Genomic DNA, 23,631 nt, shown 5'->3' on the forward strand with positions numbered 1-23,631 from the left:
ATGATACGTCAGACTTGGGTGTGTTATGGCTGGGGTGACAAGAGACATCCCCAAGGAGGGGTGATCAGGACAGGACGTGTGAGCACGTGCTCGAAGGCTCTGCGGGGAGCTGGCGTGCCCTCCACACAGCTTTGGCTCCATCTTACTGACAGAGCTGAGGTCCAGGACTGTGTCAAGCACCTGGCCACCAGGGTGCAGCTTCACAGACTTGGGGCCAGCAGACTGCAGCACCAGCAGGGGTCAGCAGGCCTGCACCAGCAGGAAGGGGCTCCTGAGAGTCTCTCCGGGAAAACACCCAACAGCCCTTGCACACAGAGGGTTTAGCAAAGCCAGTTGAGAGCGGGGCTGCCCTGAGGGAGGAGCATCCTCCTGAGTGAGGGCAGCGGGTTTGAAGCCCAGAGCATGTCAAGAGCTTTCCCCACTCCTCTAGAGCAGTCTCAGGAAACATGGGGACCAGTGGACTCCCAGGTTCAATGACCAGGTGTGGACTGACTTGGAAGAGGAGTGACAGATGAGAGTGAACTGTGAGGGGTTTGGCTGTAGAGGGAAGAGAGTGATAGGGAGGTACCTGAAGGGAGGCAGGACCAGGGAGGACATATCAAGTGCCCTGTCCATCCGTCCCTCCATCCAACCATGAGCAGGCTGCAGATGGAGGAAGGAGGAGATGAAAGGAGGACGCCTGGAGTCACTAGCTGGCCCTGGTGAGCCCTGAAGGCAGAAAAAAGACGCTCGTAGCCGAGGGCGAGACGAGGGAGGAGGACAGGACCATGAGCACTTGCTCCTGGGAACCTGGGTAGGGAGCCTATTCATCAGAGCGGGGCCAGGAGTGGCCACATCAACACTGGCCAGCCTCCCCTGCGGGGACAGCAAACTTCTGACAAGTCAGAGCACAGAAGGGGACGCGCTGCCTTTCCCCGGGGCCTTTTCTCTGTCCCCAAAGTCATTCTCCAGAGAGAGCTCTGGTTGGCGTCATGCTATCCATGCTTCCAGGTCACGTGCTGGGGGACAGTCACAGCTGTCAAAAATGAAACTCTACGTTGGAGTCACGATTTTATTTCTTCTACTCAATAGATGCAGATATACCTAATTCCTGTTTATAAATATAGTTCTTTCTCATTTTTTTTTTTTTACCATGTCTGCATCCTATCCCAGTGGATAGCGTTATAAGAATATATTTAATAAAGATGTTGGGGAGGACAGACATTACTTATGAGGCACAGCTGAAGGGGCCGGGGGTGTTGAGAGGCAGTGTTGAGACCATATGATTACTGTCCCTTTACGTGGTCACAAGAGGGCAAAGGAGAAAAACACTTTAAAATGAAGTCACGGTACAACCATTTATTTACAAGCGTTTGGAGAGTATCTAGGGATACAATTGCAAATAAAAGAAACCCTTTATATTTCTTTCTTCCAAATAAGCCCCTGAAAGGGTGTAGAGTGGAAATTCCTGCTGTGGCCTGCGAGAGCGCATCAGAAGTCTACTCTGCAAGCCAATCTCTCTCCTCATCCACCCAGGAAGGTACCCAAGGAACTGGAATGGGACCCGAGGGGCTCCGACTGGAAACAAAGGCCCTTATTGTAGGGACCTTGTTTCCCAAGTCTGCATTATGCAGACCCCAGGCCACCGAGCACCGTGCCAAAAATACAACGAAGGAGGATCGCCACCGATCTTCCTGCCACCATCACTGAAGAGGGCAGAGAAGGAAAGGAAAAAAGAGGAGCGGAGGGAGGAGGGGGAGAAAGAGGGGAAGACACAGCAGGAAGAGAGACCCTGGAGGAAAAGGGAAAGAGGAAGAGCGGGGAAGGGTGGCAGGGGAGGAGCCCAGCTCCCCCATGAGAGTTCAAAGTCGCTCTGTCGTGATACCAGGTCCCCTTTCAGAGTTCTCCTGATTTTTCACACAGAGGCTGAACCTATTGGCAACATGAGAAGTCTGTCAATGGCTTACAGAAGTTTTAGTGGAGAGAAAAAGGAAAACAAAACTGGGAGGTTTTATCCTCCTTTACCTTCTATAATACTTTTAATACATGAAACTTCAGTCAACAATGTCGGGAATGGCCTTCTTGCTAAGCCGTGACAAATGACACTGGTGCCTGTCTCCGTTGTCTCCCTACTTCTTCCTGAAAGGAGGGAACTAAGGGTTTCCTCATAGGGAGGAGAGGAAGCCAGGCCTGGAAGGGGCAGGATTTGGCCTGGTCTTCCCAGAGAGGATCTGGGGAGGGGACGACCTGGGGAGAGGGGTGGGAGCGGAGGTGTTGTTAAAAGCAGACATGTTAAGTAGGCAGAGAAACAGGCCTTCGCTTGAGGACAACCGGGAAAATTTGATCCCCACCAAAGACTTTAAGCAGAGACATTTATAAACTGGGAACCCGCAGTAATCCAGTGATAAACACAAGATCTTAAGAGACAGGATTGCATTAATACATTAAAAAGTCCTTAAAGGATGCCCGGTTTTCCCTCGACTTCTGACAGGTATTATAGAAATCAATTGTTTATTTACTTCATACTGATACCATGTATTATCTCCATATCAATGCCTCCAAATATAATCTGAAGAATGCTATCATGATTGGAAATAATTTTGGTACAAATACAACACTAAAATTAATCTCATGTATTCCACTTAGTTAAGACTATTAGAAAAGTTCTCCAAGAGTCCTGACTATAATAATACAGCAGAAAAACTTAATTTGCCATTGCTCTGTTAAATATTTATTTAAATATTTATTTTTAAATATTTATTTAAAAACCATGCATAAAGTTTGCAAATTACATTGACAACATTCTCATAGGCAAAAACTCTCCTTGAAATAAAAGAGGAGGGCACACAGGCATGAGGAAGTCCTGCCACATAGTGAAATATCTTTCTTTGCTTATTTGTAAGCTACCATTCCTTGTGTGTGTGTGTGTGTGTGTGTACACTCTTTAATCCTATCATTTTCAGAAGGAAAAAAAAAAGCATTTCTGTGATACTCTGTGTTTCTGGATACGCTTATATCCCAAAACAAATATATAACAAGTTTAAAAATCTTCAAAATGGACAACCAGTGTTTACCAGAATATCTGGAGAAAAGCACAGAACCAGGCTCTCAGTGGGCCCTGACTGGACAGGTTTAATTATATTTTGCAGGAGGCCATTGTTTTGGATTAGCCTCCTGCACTGGCCCCAGCAGAACAGAACAGACCAGACCAGAATGGAGTCACTTATACTAAGGGCTGGTTTTCCAAAAATAATTGGAGATTCACAGCAACCAATCAAAAGGGGACACGTCACCTAAGCCTACATGATAAGACATCCCTTCTGTTTCAGAGCTATAAGAAATTTGAAACAATCTGCTTTTTGTTCTGTTTCTGCTTCCTCAACCCCTTTTCTATCTATAAAGCCAAGCCTCGGTTTAACTCATCAGAATATTCACACTATTTTGTAGAATGAGGTGTTGCCTGATTATAGAATGGCAAATAAAGTCGATTAAGATCTTTAAAATAAACTTGTTGTGATTCTCTCTTTTTTTTCTTCTGCAGTGCTGGGGTTCAAACCCAGAGCCTCATGCATGCTAAGTGAGTGTTCCACCACTAGCTGCATTCCCCAGCCTATAATTTTGTCTTCTGAAATAGGTAAGTGAAGGACGTTTATTACCCACTTTCTAGAAAATGGTCTTTGCAAGTTGCCTTCTCTTTCTCCATCTCTCCTTTTATGCTTTTTTATTGCTTTTAGGCCTATTATTGCTTTTTTACTCTGGCAGGTCCCAAGCCGGCTAAGGAAGCAGAGAGACACAGTTAAGACATGGCTGTAATCCTTGAAGTAGAAATGGGGATGCCCAGCAAGGCAGTAGAGGATGCAAGGACTTGGCAAGGCTTGAAGGGCCAGAAAATAAGAAACTGATCCATCTCAATTATAATCAAAGCGCTGCCGGTATAATTTTTGAAACACAGTAATTAAGGAAAATTAAATAAAGCCTGAGGGATTTTTTTATATGGTGCAAAAAATAAAAGGTCAGTAAAATAAATATATATTATTAGATAATCTGAATTTTAACCCTTTCACTATTTATCATCATTATTATTATTTTAGAATTTACTGCCTGTTACTGCTCTCCCCTTTATGCTTATCTCTTTAGTCTTCTTCATGTGCTAGGAGATGGGTTCCATTGTTCATCTTCTTTTGCTGGGAGTTTTGAAAGGTTCTGTGACTTTTAAGGTCACACAGAGAATAATGACTCAAGTCACATTTGAACCAGGATCGGCAGATGATAGCCAGGGCGTAGAAACCCTGCACTCTTGCTTCAAAGGTTTTAAACCTTAACAAGAGAGACATGTGCTGATTGGTTTATTCTAGGGGTTAAAAGTAGTTTTTACTAGAGAGCAGGTAGGAGCCTACCAAACACACCCACTCTTCCTTCCTGGTCACCCATGCATGGCTCTCTAGTCCTTCAAAACATTCCACTTCCCTGGCTGTTCACCCCACATCGGTCAGTTACCTGGTTCTTCTTTACAGACATGACACTATAGCTCTCTCTGCAGAACAGTCATGAGGAATTGTCACAAATAAATTACTTTAGCTCTTCCAGCACTGCACCCTAAGTATCACAAAGCAGTCTGGCAATGAGATCAGAGTGTTTTAAAGCTGGAGAGTCAGGAGCTGGCCTGAAATTAAGATCACTCTAAAGTCAGAGGAAAAGCAGCAGCTCTGCAGGCACAGAGGATGCTCAGGGGCAGACCGTGATGCGCTGGAGGCAGGACCTACAGGGGTGGTGAGCTGGTGGTGGTGGGCGTTCCACCTCTTTACACCTGAGCGTGTACACGTAAATGTCTTCAAGCAACATCAGACACACACACACACACACACTCCTGTGCACAACTGACAGTCCGAGATTTTTCAGGGTGTTCCCATTTCTTCCCTGAACTGCACATCGTTTTGGAACATTGATGACTTAAAAGCCTTCGCTGGACATCAAAATAGTTATTGATTTCAGCAGCAAAAGCATTTCCTATTCACACATCAAATCATGACCCACAGATCACCTGAGCACTCAATTCTAGAGGACCAGACATTTTGAAACAAGGACACCAAGTAATAGTCCATTCAAGCAGCTACAGCTCATCCACATCTACATTACCAATGTAGTTAGAGTTAATTACTGTAATTAGTTAATTACTGTCTAACATAGTAATGATTTATTTAATAGATTGAAATACTTTTCCAGATATTTTATGGAGACCAGAACAGTAATATAAATAATTTTCATGGCAACCTGGTCTGTATACTGTAGGTGCTTAGACAGTGTTCATTTCATGGATAAGAAACAAGACCTAATGACAAATGCTTTGTGTTATGTGTGCTCACTTTCTTGGAACTCCGACCCTGAAACAAGAGTTGCAACCTGATGAAGAAGGCGGTGACTACCTGGACAATATTAACTAGGACTAGGAACAAGCTGACTGCCATTGGATCAACTTCCCACGGACTTAGTCATACAAACTGACAATGACCTTAGGGTTAGGGTCAAGCTTTTTTACTTAAAAATTGCAATGCAATGAGGTTTTTTATATATATATATATATATATATATATATATATATATATATATATATATATATATATATATAAATAAAGCATCCACACAAGGGCTGACCTCTTTCTGGGCTGTTTTTGGAGAGGGACGAACATGACTATCCTCTGGCATCATTAGGTAATCCACCGCTAAATTTGGAAGTACAGGGACTAAACTATTCCATTCACACTACTCCAAACAACGAGAAGCCCCGAGGAGATATCTGATTGCTTCTCTGGTTATATTGTCGTTGATCTCATCACAGTAAAATCTCAGTCCAGAGTTATTTATTGATACAGAAACAGTCATGGGCTTGATGATCTGCAAGAAGCAGGCAGAGGACCAGCAGATGAGAAAATGGGTATGGAGGGGTCCTTCCTCAGCAAAGTGGGTTCCCCACATGATGGAATATTCCCTAGAAACTTGACTTCCACAAAAGTGCTGAGCCAGGGGACACATGAAAAGATTTCCTTATGTCATTCTGTCATGGAGGCCTGGTCCCAATTCATGCCCAAGGGCTGAAATGTATGATTTGGGGAAACAGTTTTTTCTCTCCTCCTTAAAGCACAATGTCCATGGCCATCCTGTTATACAGAACTAACAGAGACAGTGTGACCGAGGTAGAGAGACAGAAGAGAAAGGGCAAAAGAAAATGTGCTCATAGGACAAGGTTTCCTTAAGTGACATTTTTCAAGAGATTCCATGAATTTCTATAGTAGTCGTCTTGTAGTCTGAACAGAAGCAGGTTCCAGGCGTTTTCTTACAGTAGATGCAAACTGCAAACCTGCTGTCTCAGGACAGGGGATTTATGCAAGGACAAAGCAGAGTGGGGACAGGGCACCGGGTCCATCCTGGGAGGCCTAGTCTCCAGGTGCAGCATGGTGGAAATCCACCAGACACTAAGTCAGGCAGCCTGGGCTTAAGGTCCAGACCATGGGCAGGGTATTCACCATGATAAGATTCTGCTGCTTTAGCTCTTATATGGGAATCATACAAAGCCACACCTCCTCATCATTCAGGGGCTGAACACCAGGGTCCATTACAGGTGCCTGGTATGAGGGCTCAGCACTCAATACCTGCCCTGTGGCTTTATGGGGCCCAGTTTCCTCCTCAGTAGGCCTGGGAGATAGGCTGGATCAGAACCTCTTTTGGTTCAAAAGCAAATGAACTCTAAACAAATTACACCAAGCTCTCCATTGGTATTAATAGTGACGTTGGAAGGCTAATTACCTTGAGCAGCTAGTTCTCATCCATCAGTGGCAGGAGAGAGTCCACAGATAGTTATGGGAGATAAAGGCATGAAAAGTCCTGTGGGCCACCCAAGTTTCCAAGACCCTTGCCTTCTGCTGTATTGCCAGAAGATAATTCCTGTCACTCCTGCATGTCTCTTCTGCAAATGTCTATTCTCTCATCTGGAGGCCTGAAGGTGCAGGACTTGCTAACCAATCCCTCCAGTCTGACGTACCCATCCAACTTTCAAAGGATTTCTAAAGCTAAGTTGGGGAGAAGGGCTCCTGTGTAAAGCCTACAGTGACGTCTCCCACCCTGCAGCAGAGTGTCCTTCAGGGTCCCTGGTCCTGCTCCCAGGTAGGCTCAGTGTTGACCACTTTCAAGATCCCTCTCCCTCCTTGCTCCCATCAGCACACGCGCTCTGCTGCTCTGTCCCAGAGTTCCTTGTGCCCTGTTCCCCCTATTTCCTCTTCCATTTCTGCTGCCAGAACTGTCCCTCCTGCTCACCCATACCTGGTGAACTCATCCTTCAAGACTCTTCCCTGGATCTCCTCGGATCCTTCCTACCCTCTGTCTCAGGGGCCAGGTGCTCCTCTGAGCTTTCTGATTGTAATTCCGTGACTGAGGAAGCATAGGCAAACCATCACACAGAGCCATAAAAACCATCTGTAGCTCCTCCTCTCCCACGAAGCTGTCCGCCATGCCCATGCGTAGGAGCTGTGCTTTAGCTCTGGGGAGAAATTCCTGGAAACTTGATCCGTCCACCCAGAGCCGGGCAGGCCAGGGGTAACTGAGCCCAGCCCTCCCCTCCCTCAGGGCCTGAGCGGCACCGAGTAGTCACCCAGCCCAACATTCTTCTGCAGTTGCCTCTTTTGTTGCAGGGACAGCGTTCTGAAGTGTGGAGGGCCAAGGCTCCTGAACTCTGCAGCTCATTTTTAACTGTCCCACCCGCCCGGCTCGGGCATCTGCATGAGAAAGGATTCTCTAATCAAAAGGAGATTAAGTCTCTGCTGCTCTCTGGGCCCTGGCATCTGCTACTCCATTGTGGAGCCATAAACAGACCCCCGGCGAGTGACTTAGCCTCCGCTTTGTGGGAACGGGGACAAAGGCGGCAGTCCGCTCAGCAGAGCTACACTTACTGTGGCCGGCTCCCGGCTCCCCTCCTTCCTCATGTCCCACTTAGAGCTTAGTGAAAGGTTAACAGCGGGACAGTAAGCCCTGTCCCCAAGCGGAAGGAACACTTGTCATGGTGACAAAAATGTTGGTTTCCCCAGCTGACGTATTTTAGAGTATCGTTTAAAGGAATGGCGCGCGCGCGCGCACACACACACACACACACACACACACACACACACACACACACCACACACACGCTCCTGTAGGCAGCACGTTGGGGAAAGAAGTGAGGAAGGATTTTGCCACTTGAAACAGCAAAATCAGGCTGTAGCTTCTCGCTACTGCTTGTGGCCTGCTTTCTGGGTGGGGTTTCTTTATACTAGTTGAACAAAACAAAGAAACTTAGTTAGAATAAGCCTTCATCTCCCTTTGGGCTGGAGACAGGCTGCAGCTTCTGGGCACCTCTGATTATTTTCAAAACCCTCCTCTTTACAGAATAAGGAAGATTCTTACCTTTTTTTTCTTTTTAACATGAAGTGCCATCTCACACTTGTTCAGGAATCAGCTGTCGCATAAGAACTTTCCCTGAGTGTTAAGAATTAGCTATGATTAAATTCTGCACGTATACAAGGCGGAGGTACCTTGGGAGCATGCTACATGAAACCAGCCAGACACCAGCGGACAAATACTACACGAAGACAAAACTTCCACTGGCATGAGGGACCTAGAACGGGGACTTCACAGACACCAAAAGCAGACTGGGGTGCGGGAACGACGTCCTGGGATGAGTGCTACTGTTTAGTGGGTACAGTTTCTGTTGGGGAGGGTGAAGATGCGCTGGAGCCCGAAGCAGCTGTGGCTGCAAGACACTGAGCATATTTAATGCCACTGAATCGTGGCTGGAACTTCAGTGTATGTGTATTTTGCCACAATAAAATTGAAAAGTTAACTACAATTAAATTTCCACTCTTGATGAAGGCCCGGCATCAGGCAAGGCCTTTTAGATGCTGTTGCTAACAAGATGCGAAAGTTTCTTGTATCCAGGTGCATCAGAAGGGAGTTCAGTTCTGCTGTGGACTGTAACTCACAAGAACAAGTCACCAGGGTGACTGAGGTGAGTCTGCACCATCCCTAATGGCCTTAAATTAATTGGTCCAAGGGGTTCTTTCTTCTGGCTCCTTGGTGTAGCCACATCCACCTCCTCCCACACTCTCCATTTGCTGTGGGCTAAGAAACCAAATAATTAAGCTTATTTTAAACATGTAGTGTAAAATAGGCTCTTAGTGAGAGCTTGGGCCTCTCTTTGGGTAAAGACACAGGATTTACTGTTTGGTGTTTGAAATATCTATTTTGGCTGCTCAAAGGACCTCTTGAGAGCTGAGGCTGGTGGGGATGCGCTCGCCAGGCATCTACAGACTGAGACTTTTTGAATTAGTCCCATTAATAGAGGAAGAGGCTGAGGTCAGAGTGGCTGTTTGTCCACGGGTACACAGCTGACTGTCAGCATGGGACTGGAGTCCAGACCAGGGCTCTGGTCATTATTAAATCAACCTCAGTTTGACTGAGCTCAAGTCATAATTTTGAAACATTCCACCATCAGAGCCTTTTGTTATATTGGAAATGAATTCCAAGTACCAGTAGGCATGTCAGGCAAGCTAAAAACTGCAGCAACTGTAACTGATCCTTTAAAATTACAAGGTCAAGATAACTTTTTGAAATTGTACCTCAGCATAGATTAGCAATTTCAATGTTGTAGTGTTTTAAAACCTACTAGAAATTGCTGGCCTTGTCCAAATAATACCAGTGACATGAACAATCATATAATAATACTACTGGTTCTCATTTGAATGCTTTCTCTGTGCCTCACACTTTCACATGGTTGATCTTATTTAATTTTCACAATCCTCATTCCCGTTTTACCTGGGAAAAAAATGAAACTTATCAAAGTTGAGAGACTTGTCCAAGACCACACAGGCAAATGGCAGAGCCAGGATCTAAATTCAGTTCTTCTTGATTTCTAAGTCTGGGCCTTTTGGGATTTTGTTACATTCCATGTGGATGAGGAGGTGATTTGTGTTGCTTTAAAAAAGTCTGTTGTTTGTTTTATAACAAAGGGAAAAAAATTCTTGCTAGGACAGTGGATTTCAACACTGACTGTCTACAGGGTCCTGGAGAGCTTTAGGAAAACTGGTCCCAGCCCCACAGACAAGGATCCCTCAGTCCCAGGTGCAGCTGAGGGAGCTGGAGTTGAGAAAGTTCCCAGGTGCGTCTCACCAGTGGCCTCTGCTTTAGAAGAATCTGTAGGTTTCAGTTGCTCCTCCTAACCAGATTTCTCAAGTGATAGCTTTTAATTGCTCAAATAATGGCCCCTTTGAACCTGTTTATGAGGGCTTACTATCCCAGGCATAAATCTAGTTGATGACCAGTTAATTGTGTGTTTCTCCTAAGGGATCATTATGATGTTGCATTCGTTCCTATTTTTGAAGTAGAAATTTTCTCCAAGTAGATTTTCTTACTCAAAGTCATCTTTTGAACATTCCAGATAATTTTGGATATAAGTAAATCCACATATTCTATCGATAACCCTTTCTCTTGTGCTAATTGTTTCCAACAGGCCCTGAAACTTTGTGGGGAGCTCCTAGTTCAGAACAAAACAGGTTTGCAAAATAGGTTCCCAAAGCATCAACTAGTCTGTTAATAACCACATGTGGACAAACCCAGAAAGGTCTGGTCCAAAATTTGGTGTCATTCTGCTAAATCAATCATTTTTTTAAAAACATATTTATTTTTAGATGTGGATGGACCTTTGTTTTATTCATTCATTTATGTGGTACTGAGGATCGAACCCACTGCCTCATACGTGCCAGGCAAGTGCTCTACCACTGAGCCACTAAATCAGTAATTGTGGAAGATTTTTCACTCTCAAAAAGCTATGTATACTAGAAGTAGGGGAGAAGAGGCAATTTCTGGATGGCTTTAGACTTGTCCCAAGAACTCACAAATGACCTGAATTGTTGGGTCTCTGTCTGTCTCATGCTCCAGTTTCATCTGGAGTACATGGTCACTAGACATAGATAAAGTGACAGGCACGTCCCTTCACACACACCCAGGCCCAAGTTTATCCCCAGCCATGGTTGAGATGGAGGTCAGTGGGCAAGGGAAGTGGTCTGTTTCTAGAAAATTTCATTCACAAGTATTTAACTGATACATAAGAGGCACTCAGTGAAATGCTTCTCATTTTCTCCAGCTGTTTCCAGGTGAAGTGAATGGGAGGCAGGAGTAGGATACATCTGGGCACTGACAATATTTTGCTGTGGGTTTGGGACTTTGGCAGCTGCCAGGCACCAAGGGTTATGCAGGGGGAGGCCTCCACTAAGTGCTTTACCGGAATTCACTCATCCAATCCTCCTGGCCTCCCAGGTTCTCAATATCTCCCCCATTTTCAGACAAAAACACAGGTTACAGAAGTTAAGCAATTGTTAAAGATCAAAGGTAAGGAGTGACAGAGCTAGGATTTGCCTGCAGTTGGAGAAGTCACTGTGATCTTTGATCTCCAGTTCCTCATGCAATATTTACTGCAAATCTTTACAGCTGAGTATTTAATCAGCAAATATTTTCTGATGTCCAATTAAGCATTGGAGACAATGTTGCCTGCGAGGGCTATAAAACTCATCTGTAAACTTTTACAAAACATACGTAATAAAACCCTTCTTGCTCGTTCAGAATCTGTAGTTGGACTTAACTAAGCTTTTTTCTGTTCTAAAATTGGGTGTGATTCTGATATCAAAAATCTCATGCAATTAGAAGCAACCTAGGTGTGCATGGACAGGTTAAACGAAATGGATAAACAAAATGTGGTATACACACACAATAGAATATTATGCAGCCTTTAACATGAAGGAAATTCAATGCCAAGGATGATCCTGAAGACACTCTGCTGAGTGAAAGCCAGTCACAACAGGACAGATAATGCATGATTCCACTTAAAGAGGGCACCAAGAGTGCTTAAATTCAGTGACAGAGAGTAGAATGGTGGACACTTGGGGTGGAGGGAAGGGGTAGGGGATTATGGTTGAATTGGCAGAGTTTTGGTTTGCCTGATGCAGAGAGTTCTGGAGATAGATGTGGCCATGCTGCACAAGAATGTGAATGTGCTTCATTCCTGTGCAATGGCACACTTAAAATTGGTCCAAATGGTTATTTTTATGTATGTCTATTTTACCATTAAAAAGGGTTTTAGAAATTCCATGCAATATCACAAGTAGAAAAAAGTCATTCCTTTTAAATGGTAAAACAATCTTGGTGGAAAGAGGAGAGACCGAAAACATAAATGATCAGAGAAAGTGAACTACTAAATTACGGAGCTGACAAGTCATGAATCAGCAGAAGCTGCCCCTTTCCTCTGGGTGTCATGGAACAGGGGTGTTTGGACACTCACCTGAGGTTTAGCAGAGGTTTAGCGGGGGACCTGGGTAAATGGTCCTCTGTGTAAGGAACACCTTGTCTTTGGAAGACATTTCCGGCTATGGGAAAATTTCCCAACTGCAGGTTGGTTTGTTTAGGACATAATTTCTTGAATTCTATAATTTTCTACCTACTCGGTATAACTGAATATTCAAGATGGCACATACCCAAAAAGCAGCATGATTCTAGCTCAGCCCAGAGGACCTGTTTTAGCAAATCTTCAATAGAATTTTGCCCACAGGCAGTCTTTGAAATATATTAGCTGCTCTTTAGCAGACCAGTAATAACAGCTACTCAATCACCTGGGTTAACTGAAGTTTTTTTTTGAAATGCCCTTTCATTTAAAGTAAAAATTTTGCCCTAAAAGCAAAGCCTAAGAATGGGAAGGGACTTTTAGTTGAGGCGTTTCTTTTTGTTTTTTTTCCTTGCTGTGCTTGGGATTGAACCTAGTGCCTTTTGCATGCTGGGAAATTGCTCCACCACTGAGCTGTATCTCCTGACCCAAGTTATGGGTATTTTAAAAGTACTTGAATATGCAAATAAAATATATAAACCCAGTTATGTCTGTGAAAATTACGGCTTCTATCAATGTTTTACTTTCCTTTATTATGCTTCCTGTCCTTTATATGCTCACTCTGCAAGATGAAAAATATTACTCTAATTTTAACATCAGTAGCACAGATAGATCAAGTCTCCTCTCTGTATTATGAGTTTCATAGGCAGCAAATGCTATAGTTAGCACAATCCTATTTGACCACAGTAGGCAAATTCTTTCACTGAAAGGAAAATTTCTTACAGTGTTTGTATTTACAAGCAACCATGTTCATTTTCAGAAAGGAGTCAACACATTACTAAGACAACTTGAAATTCTTTTAAGCCAGTTTTTCTTACAAGGAGGAAATAAAAAAATGCAGGTCATGCTCTCTGGCACCAGTATTCTCTCATCTTTTGGTCTGAGCAAAGAGGCAGGGGAAACACGTTACAGTACTCCAAAGAAATACGTACAGTCAACTCTGATGGAAGGTTTGTTTAGAAAATATGAACATGTTCCTGTCCAAATTAATATGTTAGGGAACAATCTGAATTTAATTCAGATTTCTAAGTTAAGCCTTTGTTTATGCAGTCTCATAATAACTATGCTATATAGGTAGTTTTCAACCATTTAACAAACATGTAACGTATAAAATTGTGCCTCTATTTTTGTTAGATTCCTACCTTTTTTTAAATGAGGCTTTGTGTGCTGTGCTCAGTACCCCCACTTTTCCCTAAGCCCAATTTCCCCCAAGTGATTCTGCACAGTGAGTGATTTTGAGAAAAACATAGGCCACAGTGGAACTGATTGGAGGCACTTTGGAACTTGGCTAGTTCTGTCCCTCTGTCACCTGCACTCTTTCTAGAGTCTTAGCCAATTTGATACAGGAATAAAGACACTCCCTGTCTATAATCTCTTCTCAGCTCACGCACTGTTGTGACCAGGGAAGAATGGCCCACGAAGATCGACTCATCCTCTAATACCTGGGCCTCCTTACACGGCTCTCAATAACCCCCAGCCCCAAGTTTCAAGAAACAAGTCAGGATTGTCAAGAACTCAAGGCAACCTTGCTATTAGCTGGGCAACACCAAGGAATGTCATTACATCCTACTTATGATACCCGTTGGTGATCACTATACCAGTGTCCAAAAGTTCTTAAGTTGAAAATGTACCCCAGGTTAACAGTGTAAGCAGACTATTCTGTCGGTGGTAGGTTTATTTTCTAGAAGATCACTTCTGAAAATATACCACTGGACTTCAACTTCCACACCAGAAGCATCCAAACCGTGTTGGTGGGTTAAGGGACTGGAAGGCCTCCTATGGCGCTAGAACGACATCAACGGTGCTTCTTCTTTGGCCACACTTCTCACTTTGGCTTCCCAGAGTGGCTACGGGAATAATTTTATCAATATGGTCAAGAAACTTGCAGCTTCTGATCACGGTTCTATTAAACTTTTGATGGCTGATGGTGTTTAATCCTTTCCCCTCCTGGATTCCCTTGCACTTGCAAGACTTCCAGAATACCACCAAGATAAGCGCAGTCCCTGCCCATGAACTAGGCTGCACCCGCAGCCCTCTTTCTAGCCTGACGTGTTAACTAGGGTGTTGAATTCCGAAGGGTGCTATCGGCAGGTCCAATAGATAGGAATAAGATGACAAAGCGGGGGTTGAAGTGAGGGGAGAAAGGGTAAGAAAGTGGGCATTGGAGACACCTAAGGAGGGTGGGGAGCAGTAAGAACAGACATTAGCTTGAGTCTGCTCCAAGTCCTATGAGGAGCTCACCTAAAATATCCCATGAGATTTTTAAGTAGAGAGTAACTAGAACCTCAGCAGGTAAGCACCATCAAAATCTTTATTGTCCTATTTCTTATTTTGTTTGGGGGACTGCGGTGGCAGATATAGTGCTATAGGTTTTAGAATGAGAATGTCTCAATTACCCATAATGCACTGTGGAGTCTGCCAGGGGTTCACAAAGAAGTTTCCAACCTTTTTTAGTCACAGAGCTAGGCCACATCCCCCAGGCTCCCTTAGAGTTCAGTGGTCATGTGACAAGGTTCTCATCAGTGGTTTGAAGAAGGCATGTGTGTCACTGTCTGTCAGAAACTTCCCCTGTGGGTCCCCATGACTTTGTACCCTTTGAGATTGAGTTGCAGCAGATCACGGGAACCTTGGAGGCTGCGTGCTGGCAAAGGCAGCTTGGGTCCCTGAGTGAGCGTCTGGGGGAGTTCCACCTCCACGCACAGTGCACTGGAGGAGGAAAGGAACTCCTCTGGAGCAGGCCATGGGCTTTGTCCGTCCCTGTGGCATCTCCAACTCTTACTAATACACGATGTGTTCCAAATCTTCAGTTGTTTTCAACCAGGGGCAATTTTGTCCCTGCCCAGGGGTTTTATTTGGTAATGTCTAGAGATAGTTTTAGTTGTCACAAGTAGGGACAGTGGTGGTTGTATCAGCAATGAGTGGACAGAGGCCAGGTTTGCTACTAGATGTCCTACAATGCACACGACTATCACCCATGCCAAGAACTCGGTGGTCCAAAATGTCTACATTGCTGCTGGGTCCCCAGGCAGAGAGCTTAAGAGGGAGGCTGCGAACAGTGACCCCTATTAGGGTCTAAGAGGAGGTCTGGGAGAACGGCGGAGACTGGCTGTGAAAGGAGCTGGCTTTGGAGTGAGACCTGGGCACTAACTATCTACATGACCTTGAACAAGCCACTTTATCCTCTGTACATTCAATATTCTCTAGCCGAAGTAGGAACTGTAAAAGTATCCACATGATAGGGGCTGGAAGGATGTAAATGCTCAATTCTGTGCCTGACAGATGACAAGCACTCAAATATTAGCTGCTGCTAATGTTATTCTTTAATGGTTTTGTTGTTGTTGAGACATAGATCTAGAAAATTTAGAAGTGGTGTCCACAGCATTTTTACAGCTGTTGGGTTTTACTAAGGTGATGTTGAACCAGTTACAAAACTTAAGTCGTCACGTACACTCACTGCCTACCAAGTTCCCTGGAGAATCTGACCAATGCAGATGTTTGAAATTACTTTCCTAAGTTTGACTCAAGATCTGGCTCCAAGGTTTGGGGAAAAATCAGTCACTGGTACACATGAGCTTTGCCCACAGCCAAAGGCTACCTTAGCAACCCTGCAAACCTCAACTGGCTTTGCTTTTTCCAAATGCTGCCCACCTGGAACTGTTTTCCTTGGTCATTAGCAATCAATCAGAAGATATTTACAGAACATCCAAAATGTGCAAACCCATTAGGAATGGAAAGAGGTGGAAAGCCAGTTCCCGCCCACCCTTCCAAATTCGATGGCAGCAAGTAGTAGAGAGGGTCACCCCAAATCACTCAGCGCTGCCACCTTCTAAGTCTGTGCGGCTGCTATTGAGGTGATGAGAGAGGGGAGCCAGGTAGGGTGAAGAGGAAGGATTCATAAAGATAATAATGGTTAACAACAATAATAAAAAGAGATATACAATGAATAATCGAAGTGAGGTTACGTGCACAGTGATTAAAGCATTATTTAAGGAACAGCTTCTATGTAAGCAGAACACCCACAGGCCCGCCTCTAAATCATCAGAGATCTCCAATGGTCTTAGGGACGGGCTCATTCACCCGTTATGCTGAAAGCTCTTGAAGGACAAAATAAAGGGACACATTCACATAAAAGTGCTCCAATGCCAGGAAAAAGGAAAACGTACGTTAAATTACGCCAAGTACTACAGTGTACATTCCCTATTAAATCCGCCCACCTTACGAGCCTTCATTAAAAACAATCCCTGCCAAGTCTTACACTCCAGTGTGGAAGACTTTTTCCCCTCAGTACTCAAGAAACTTCAGTCTAAATGAACCTCATAAAAAGGGTCAGCATAATAGGAGCTATTTAAACCGGAGGGAGGGTATCAAGCAGGATATCTGCAAAAAGACAATAAAACCCGAAACAACTGCTCTCTCAACAGCCTTCTCCTGAGCACGTAAGCTTTCTTCCTTCAGGAGAATGCAGGGCAGCTGGGGCTGGTCTGGGGAACGCTACACACAACCATTCAACACAGGAAAAGCACAAAGACACACCCGGCCCTCTTCACACCAGGCAACTCTGTCTCCCACAGGACCCCTGGGAAGCAGAGCCTTATTAGAAACCATCTCCAAAATCAAAGGTGTCTCTGCAAGGGAAGGGGACCTCAGGACAAGAGCCAGCGCAGAGACCCCTTTATCCCATCACAGATATCTTGCAAGGCCCCCAGCTGAGTGTCTGGGCAGAGAATGTGGGCTCTCTCGTTGCACCAACCCCCAGCCTGGGTACAGGTTGCCTTCTTTCATTCTGCACACATTTGGGTGAAAGGCTTGCTCCCCGACCTGACCTAGGTATCCCTCCAAGTCATCTGATACCACCAGGACTCAACACAGCTTGCTCTCTAAACTATGACCACACGCAGAAGAGCTGTCCATGTATTTCAAGTCACTAAGTGTGCAGAAAGTGCCCCTCTCTCTTCTACCTGTCTGTCTACACAATCACTTAATTAACGAAGGATCCACATAGACTCAGAAACACAAGAGCTGGGGTGGTGTTGTCTTTTGGATTCCTGCATAGCTACAGCTTTGGAGTAACACTGCATGCTTCCAGCAAAGACACACTTAAGCCCTGGCTGTTTAAATTTTGAACATCAAAGCTGTAATATTCACTTCTTTGTTTTTAAATATACTTTCTGGGTAAAGGTACTTGAAGGATTTCAGGTCTCTGGTGTATGAGAAATAAAAGTAAAAGTAATGCTATACTTATTTTACTCACTTTTTTCCCTAACTACACATCTTTGACATCCCAAGAGATGGCCTAATTTAGTATCTGAGAGTTCAAACATGCCATTTGTAGTGGGAATTTAGCTTCCAATTATACAGCATTATGCAACATTATGAACTATTTTAAAACTTTACTAAAAGGGTAAAACAGGCCATGAACTCTATCTGAGGCCTGATCTTATGAGGCTCTCAAAGGCTCTTTTACAGATCATTTAGAAAGATTAAAGAAACCCACTCTGCCCAGGAGAGCCCTTGCTCAGTCAATCGAAGGTCCCATTAAACATGAAAGAGACCCTTATTCTCTGTTCACCAACTATGGATTTTCCATCTCTCCACAAACTGTATCACTGGTTATTTTACTTTTAAGTTGCTTTCATATTTATCATCTCATTTTATCTGTGAATGTTCCTAAGAGCCATATATAAAGATGGAAATAAGAGCCCCATTGTTGCTTTGGACATGGATAATAGTCAAGATCTTACCTCCCCCAAATGTCAAGTGTACAAAAATAAATAACCAGGATGTTGGGTAAAGGAGCAGAGAATGGAATAGAATAGCCATGCAGTGGGGGTGGGGGTCCAGAGATAAGGGTCTGGGAAGGAAGGCAAGAAATGAAGAATAAGGAGTAAGAACAACAAGATAGTTTTATTTAACTTTTCAGAAAGCATTTAGGGGATCATTTCTGAATTTGTAACTGGCAAGGGAAGGAAAAAAAATCTATATATTTTGGATTTTTTGCGGGGGAGGTATTGGGGATTGAACTCAGGGGCACTCAACCACTGAGCCATATCCCCAGCCCTATTTTGTATTTTATTTAGAGACAGGGTCTCAGTGAGTTGCTTAGCGTCTCACTTTTGCTGAGGTTGGCTTTGAACTCTCCATCCTCCTGTCTCAGCCACCTGAGCTGCTGGGATTACAGGCATGTGCCACCGTGCCCGGCTATTTTGGTTATTATAATATGATATCTCCGCATATGGGAAAGAAGCATGCAGCTTTCTTTGCACGTGTGAATAACATCCAGGAATCCTACTGCCCAACTAAGGTTAGAAGGACAATTTCTGGAAATAAGCTACTCTGCTATTTGGGACCATGTGGAACGTGTCAAGTCACTGTCTTATGTTAGTTTGTTTTGAATCAGTGCATGTATAAGTACTCTTTCACAAAAATGTTACTGTTCACAAATCCCTGAAAATGAAATGTAAACCCAAGTCATGGAGATGATGTGTCTGTATGGCATATAAATAAAATATACTGTCTATGGGGAAAATTGATAAAATTTGGAAAGACTATTGATTGATATTAGTTAAATCAGATTCAATAAAGCAGAATATGCAAAGTCAGAAAATGTGTTACTGGATACAGGAAGGTGAATCATTGGTTATCACTATAAATTATCATACTATTTTTTTTTTTTTTTCCTGCCAGAAACAATTTTTGCTTAGGAAGAGCCAACTAAAGAAAAATCTATCTTTTAGGTATGGTAAGAACTTATCATAGCAGTTGTTAGCAGGTTGTCCTTTAAGGGAAAATATCCCAAATCCTCTCTTCAGTTTCCTGAGCTATGCAGCACATCATCACCTAGTTAGATTTGGAAGTTTTCTAGGTGAGTGGGCAAGTGACCCACAGCGCTCTGGTGACTTCCAGAACAAAGACACACTGACTTATTCTGATCTGGGTGCCTCTGTACATGTCAACACCAATCACCCTCCCCTGCAAGACCCCCTTCTGCCCCTCTGCCTAATTATATGTCCCACCTCTGACTTTCCGTGGGTTCATTAGAAAAATCCAATTTTATTCAGAATAATAAAATCAGAACTACCCATTAAAACTTTTTTCCTAGTTAAATTTCTGTTGTGAACTGGTTTACCCGATTATTTTTGGCAAATACTTTATGTTAAACATAGTATAAATGTTGATCACCCTTAACCAGCAGATCAAACAGGGCTGGTGTTGATTATATTTTCTGCTTATTAATTGCCCACCATGTGCTAGGCACATGTGTTGTATGTGACTTCATGTAATATTTATTAGAATTCAAAGAACCCTGTGCAGGTACCATCTACCAGTACATCTTACAGTTGAGGTGCAGCAGAGATTTATAGCCTGAAACAGGAGACTATGGCCCTTGGGTTAAGTAGGGTCCTAAAGATTTGCTCAGATTTCTAGGACTATTCATTTACAGTGACCATCGCTGTTTTTGAGCCACCACAGATCTGCACACTGGTGACACTGTGACCTCAGGGCTCAGAGGCCTAAACTCTTTACTGTCTAGCACTATATGAAAAAGTTCCCCAACCCTACGTGCAAAATACGGTTAACTCATGGATATAGAAAAAAGGCAAGAACACTGGACTGTTTCAAATACAACTGACACTAAAACTTTCTTAGAAAAAATTTCTACTTTATCTGTTTCCTTTAATTCAAATCTTATTTTTCCCCCCACAATTAATCAACCAGCCTCAGGTAAAAGAGACTTCATGGAGTACAGTTGAGGAACTAAAGGCTTCCCCCTTAGTGAGTTCTGATTAAATGGAGACGTTTCTAAGAAAGTAAGCGAAAAACAAAAACAAAAACATAAACCAAAGAAAGCTTTAATAATTTAAGTTTCCTGAGAGGTTGTAAAACTATTGGCTGATTCATAGGTATTTCTTCTCAAGTGCAAATGACATCATTGTCAAATTTTTTAAAAGTTGGCCAACTTTGCCCTGCATTTGGTACCACATGTTGCTTTGCTTGCGCATCAATTGACTTTTCTATTTTTACTGGAAAGTTATGTCATAACTATTTTGGGAGACAGTGTCTATTCTACCACTTGTGGAAATCAACACATCATTCTTTAAATTATTTTATATATTTATTTATTTTTGGAAGGGCTAATGCTATAAGAATATTTGTACTTAGTGGAGAATTGTTCATTAGCAAATTGTCCTCTATATTCTACAGCACATTTTAAATTAAAAGTCTAAAACAGGCAATAGGTATTAATGAAAGAATTTAACATCCTACTAGGCAGCAAGGTGAGTGTAATATACAAATTTGCTATTGAATATTAATGTTCTTAATCATAAATTAAGAATGAATTAACATCTGAGCTCCACTGGTTATTCTTTTTTATTTATTTATTTTTTTGGTACTGGGGATTGAACCCAGGGGCACTTTACCAGTGAGCTACATCCCTAGACCTTTTTCTTTTTTATTATTTTTTTTTTATTTTGAGACAGGATCTCGCTAAACTGCTGAGGGCCTCACTAAGTTGCTGAGGCTGGCCTTGAACTTCTGATCCTCCTGCCTCAGCCTCCTGAGCCCCTGGGATTACAGGTGTGCTCCACTATACCTGGCACCCCTGGTCATTCATTATCCTCAGAAACCTGCTTATAAATCAAAGTCAATAAATGGATTTCCAGAGGATGTGATCTGGCACGTAGAGCTGAGCTCAATTCACATGGAGTAATTACTGCAAATAATCTATAATCATTATAATTTGTGCAAATTATGTTATATTGTTTACTATTAAAGTGAACAGAAAGGAAATATTCAAGAAAAGTCTGTGGTTTTTCTTCTACACTTCACTCATTTCACCCAAACACAACCAATACAGGCCCAGCCTAGAACAGTGGCTTATTAGAGTTACCTGAGAATCTTCCAGGCCCCAGCCTACACCCTTGGCCAATGTAATCAGAAACTCCAAGGCGAGTGAAGAAGTGTGCTTAGGGTAAGAACAGCTGATGGGTTCAGTCAGATGCACCTGACACCTATTGCTGGGATAGAAGGCCCACCCCATCCTCGCCTGCTCCAAGCTGCAAGGCACCCTGGCACGCTGATGTGGGATTTATTAACACGACAAACTGGGACATGCGCAGTATCGTTCTTGCTCCTGACACACACCTGACTTGTTAGTGCAACTATTAAGAGGAATCAACCCTGCGAGCCCAGCGCTGGCTACGTTACCATCTGTTTAAACGTTGACACCTTTTCTGCATCTTAGGCGACAACACACACTTCCCCAACAAGGAAGGGCTTAGATTTGCCTTTTATTTTGCAAGCCTATTTATCCTGTTTGACCAACTTGGAAAAATGAAGTTTGCCTTACCTCCACGATGCTTTTCAAATCTTGCACATAAGTCCTTTCTGTCTCCAGAATCTCCTGCACAACTCTATCCACGTAGAGGAGCTTGGGGCTGGTGGCCGAGTCTGCAGTTGGTGGGGGCGCCCCATTTGCGTCCACTTTCCACGGGGTCCTGAGCTGCTTCTCACTGCCCTCATCCATGTTCTGTGGCCCAGCAGGGGTGTCCTTCTGCAGCTCGCTGCTGGAAAATGGCCGGGTTGGAACCAGCTCCAGTTTTATGGCCCCTGCTTCCTTATCCTGGTGAAACAAGCCCAAGTGGCTATTTGAAACCAAGGTCATTCTGCTGCCAAAGGAGCCATGGCTGTCGCGGGAAGAGGCTGAGGATGAGGTGGAGCCGAAGCTGATGGGTCTGTCACTGTCAGAGAGCTCCATGGTCTTTGGTTCAGGGGACAGGGAACCTTCAGCTGTTGTTTCAGGATGGGGAACTTCTGTTACAGCTGATGGCACTTCAGGATGCAGCCGGTGCCCATCTACATGCGTGGCAGAAAATAAAAAAGGACAGGATTAAGCAAGGTAAGTGAGACAGTTGAAAGGAAGTCAAAACCTAGCACCCTCCTCCCACAATACAGTCAATAACCAAGTGGTGCCAAGTTGGTCATAGAAAGAAAGAGGATCTGAGATGCAAAAGGAGAGCTTCAGAAGCATTGCCTGGGAGCCTGACAGGAATGCAGCATCGGGCGCTGCCCTAGACCTCCTGACCTTGAACCTGCATTTCACCAGAGCACACTGGGATGCGTACACAGGAATGTCCAGGAAACCCATCCAGTGTCTCCAGGGTGACCACCTGGAAGGACTCGCGTGCAGATCAGCCCAGATTTACTAAGTTAAAGGTTTAGAGGTCGGGACCAAGCAATCTATAACTTTAACAGGCACACAAGTGATTCTTATGTACTTAAAAAGACCCTCCGGTCCAATGTAGAGGCCCATGCCTGTAATTCTTGTGGTTCAGGAGGCTGAAGCAGGAGGATCATAAGTTCAGAATCAGCCTCAACAACTTGGTGAGACCTTGTCTCAAAAGAGAAGATAAAATAGGGTGGGGATGTTGCTCAGTGGTTAGTGCCTCTGGGTTCAATTTTTGGTACAAAAAATAGAAAAAACAGCAAACTCTTTGATTCTTACAGAATTTTGAGAGTCACTATTGGAGATGTTAAGTCTTCCACTACAGCGCCACAGTATTTAAAGCAAGGTTCCTGGCAGTACTGACAACTGTACACTTCACTTGTACACAGCACTAGAGGAACGACTCATGGATGATTATTTTCTAATACTAGGCAAGAAAACAAATATTAAGACCCGCACCCCATTAGTAAGTATACAAATAAATACAGGGAGGAAATCACAAGAGCACTTAGGAGAATCGGGCTGCTATCATTTATAAGAAAGCATAAGTAGTACCATTCACCAGGTCGGAAGGTCACTCAATACCCACAGCACTTAAAAATGGGTCCCAAAGGCTCTCATGAAAATTAAACTTTCAGAAGTTGTTTTGATGGAATACTCAGTTTCAATCTTCTTCATTTCGTAAATCAGGATCAACATTTTTTCCCCTAAAAGGATGAGGTTCCAGATTGACAGGAGCAATATATCCTGTGATAAAGAATGTGATTGATGATGAAACTTGCTTCATTTTGGCAGGTTACCTACCTTACTATCCAAATCCATGGTTGTGGGTTTTTATTAGAAAGGAGTGAAACTTATATTTGGAAGGTTATGACAAATACATTAATATACATTAATGATCAGTTTTCAATAGGAATATGAGTTTGTTTTGACTCTAATAGAGAGCAAACCACTGGCACCATTATTTTTAGAA

General features: G+C 43.5%; 1 protein-coding gene across 5 annotated transcripts in view; it reads right to left on the reverse strand.

The window, feature by feature from the left end:
• PLEKHG1 (pleckstrin homology and RhoGEF domain containing G1) overlaps window positions 1-23,631 on the reverse strand; it is a 206,132-nt gene that overhangs the window by 57,810 nt on the left and 124,691 nt on the right. For all 5 annotated transcript variants that reach the window (XM_079146629.1, XM_079146630.1, XM_079146631.1 and 2 more), the window contains one exon: window positions 21,783-22,288. In XM_079146629.1, coding sequence (XP_079002755.1) covers window positions 21,783-22,190 — 408 coding nt within the window. In that variant the 5' untranslated portion in view covers window positions 22,191-22,288. The remainder of the gene's footprint in view (window positions 1-21,782; window positions 22,289-23,631) is intronic.

This window comes from Sciurus vulgaris (assembly GCF_902686455.1).
Source record: "Sciurus vulgaris genome assembly, chromosome: 7".
In the NCBI taxonomy this organism is placed as follows: Eukaryota; Metazoa; Chordata; class Mammalia; order Rodentia; family Sciuridae; genus Sciurus; species Sciurus vulgaris.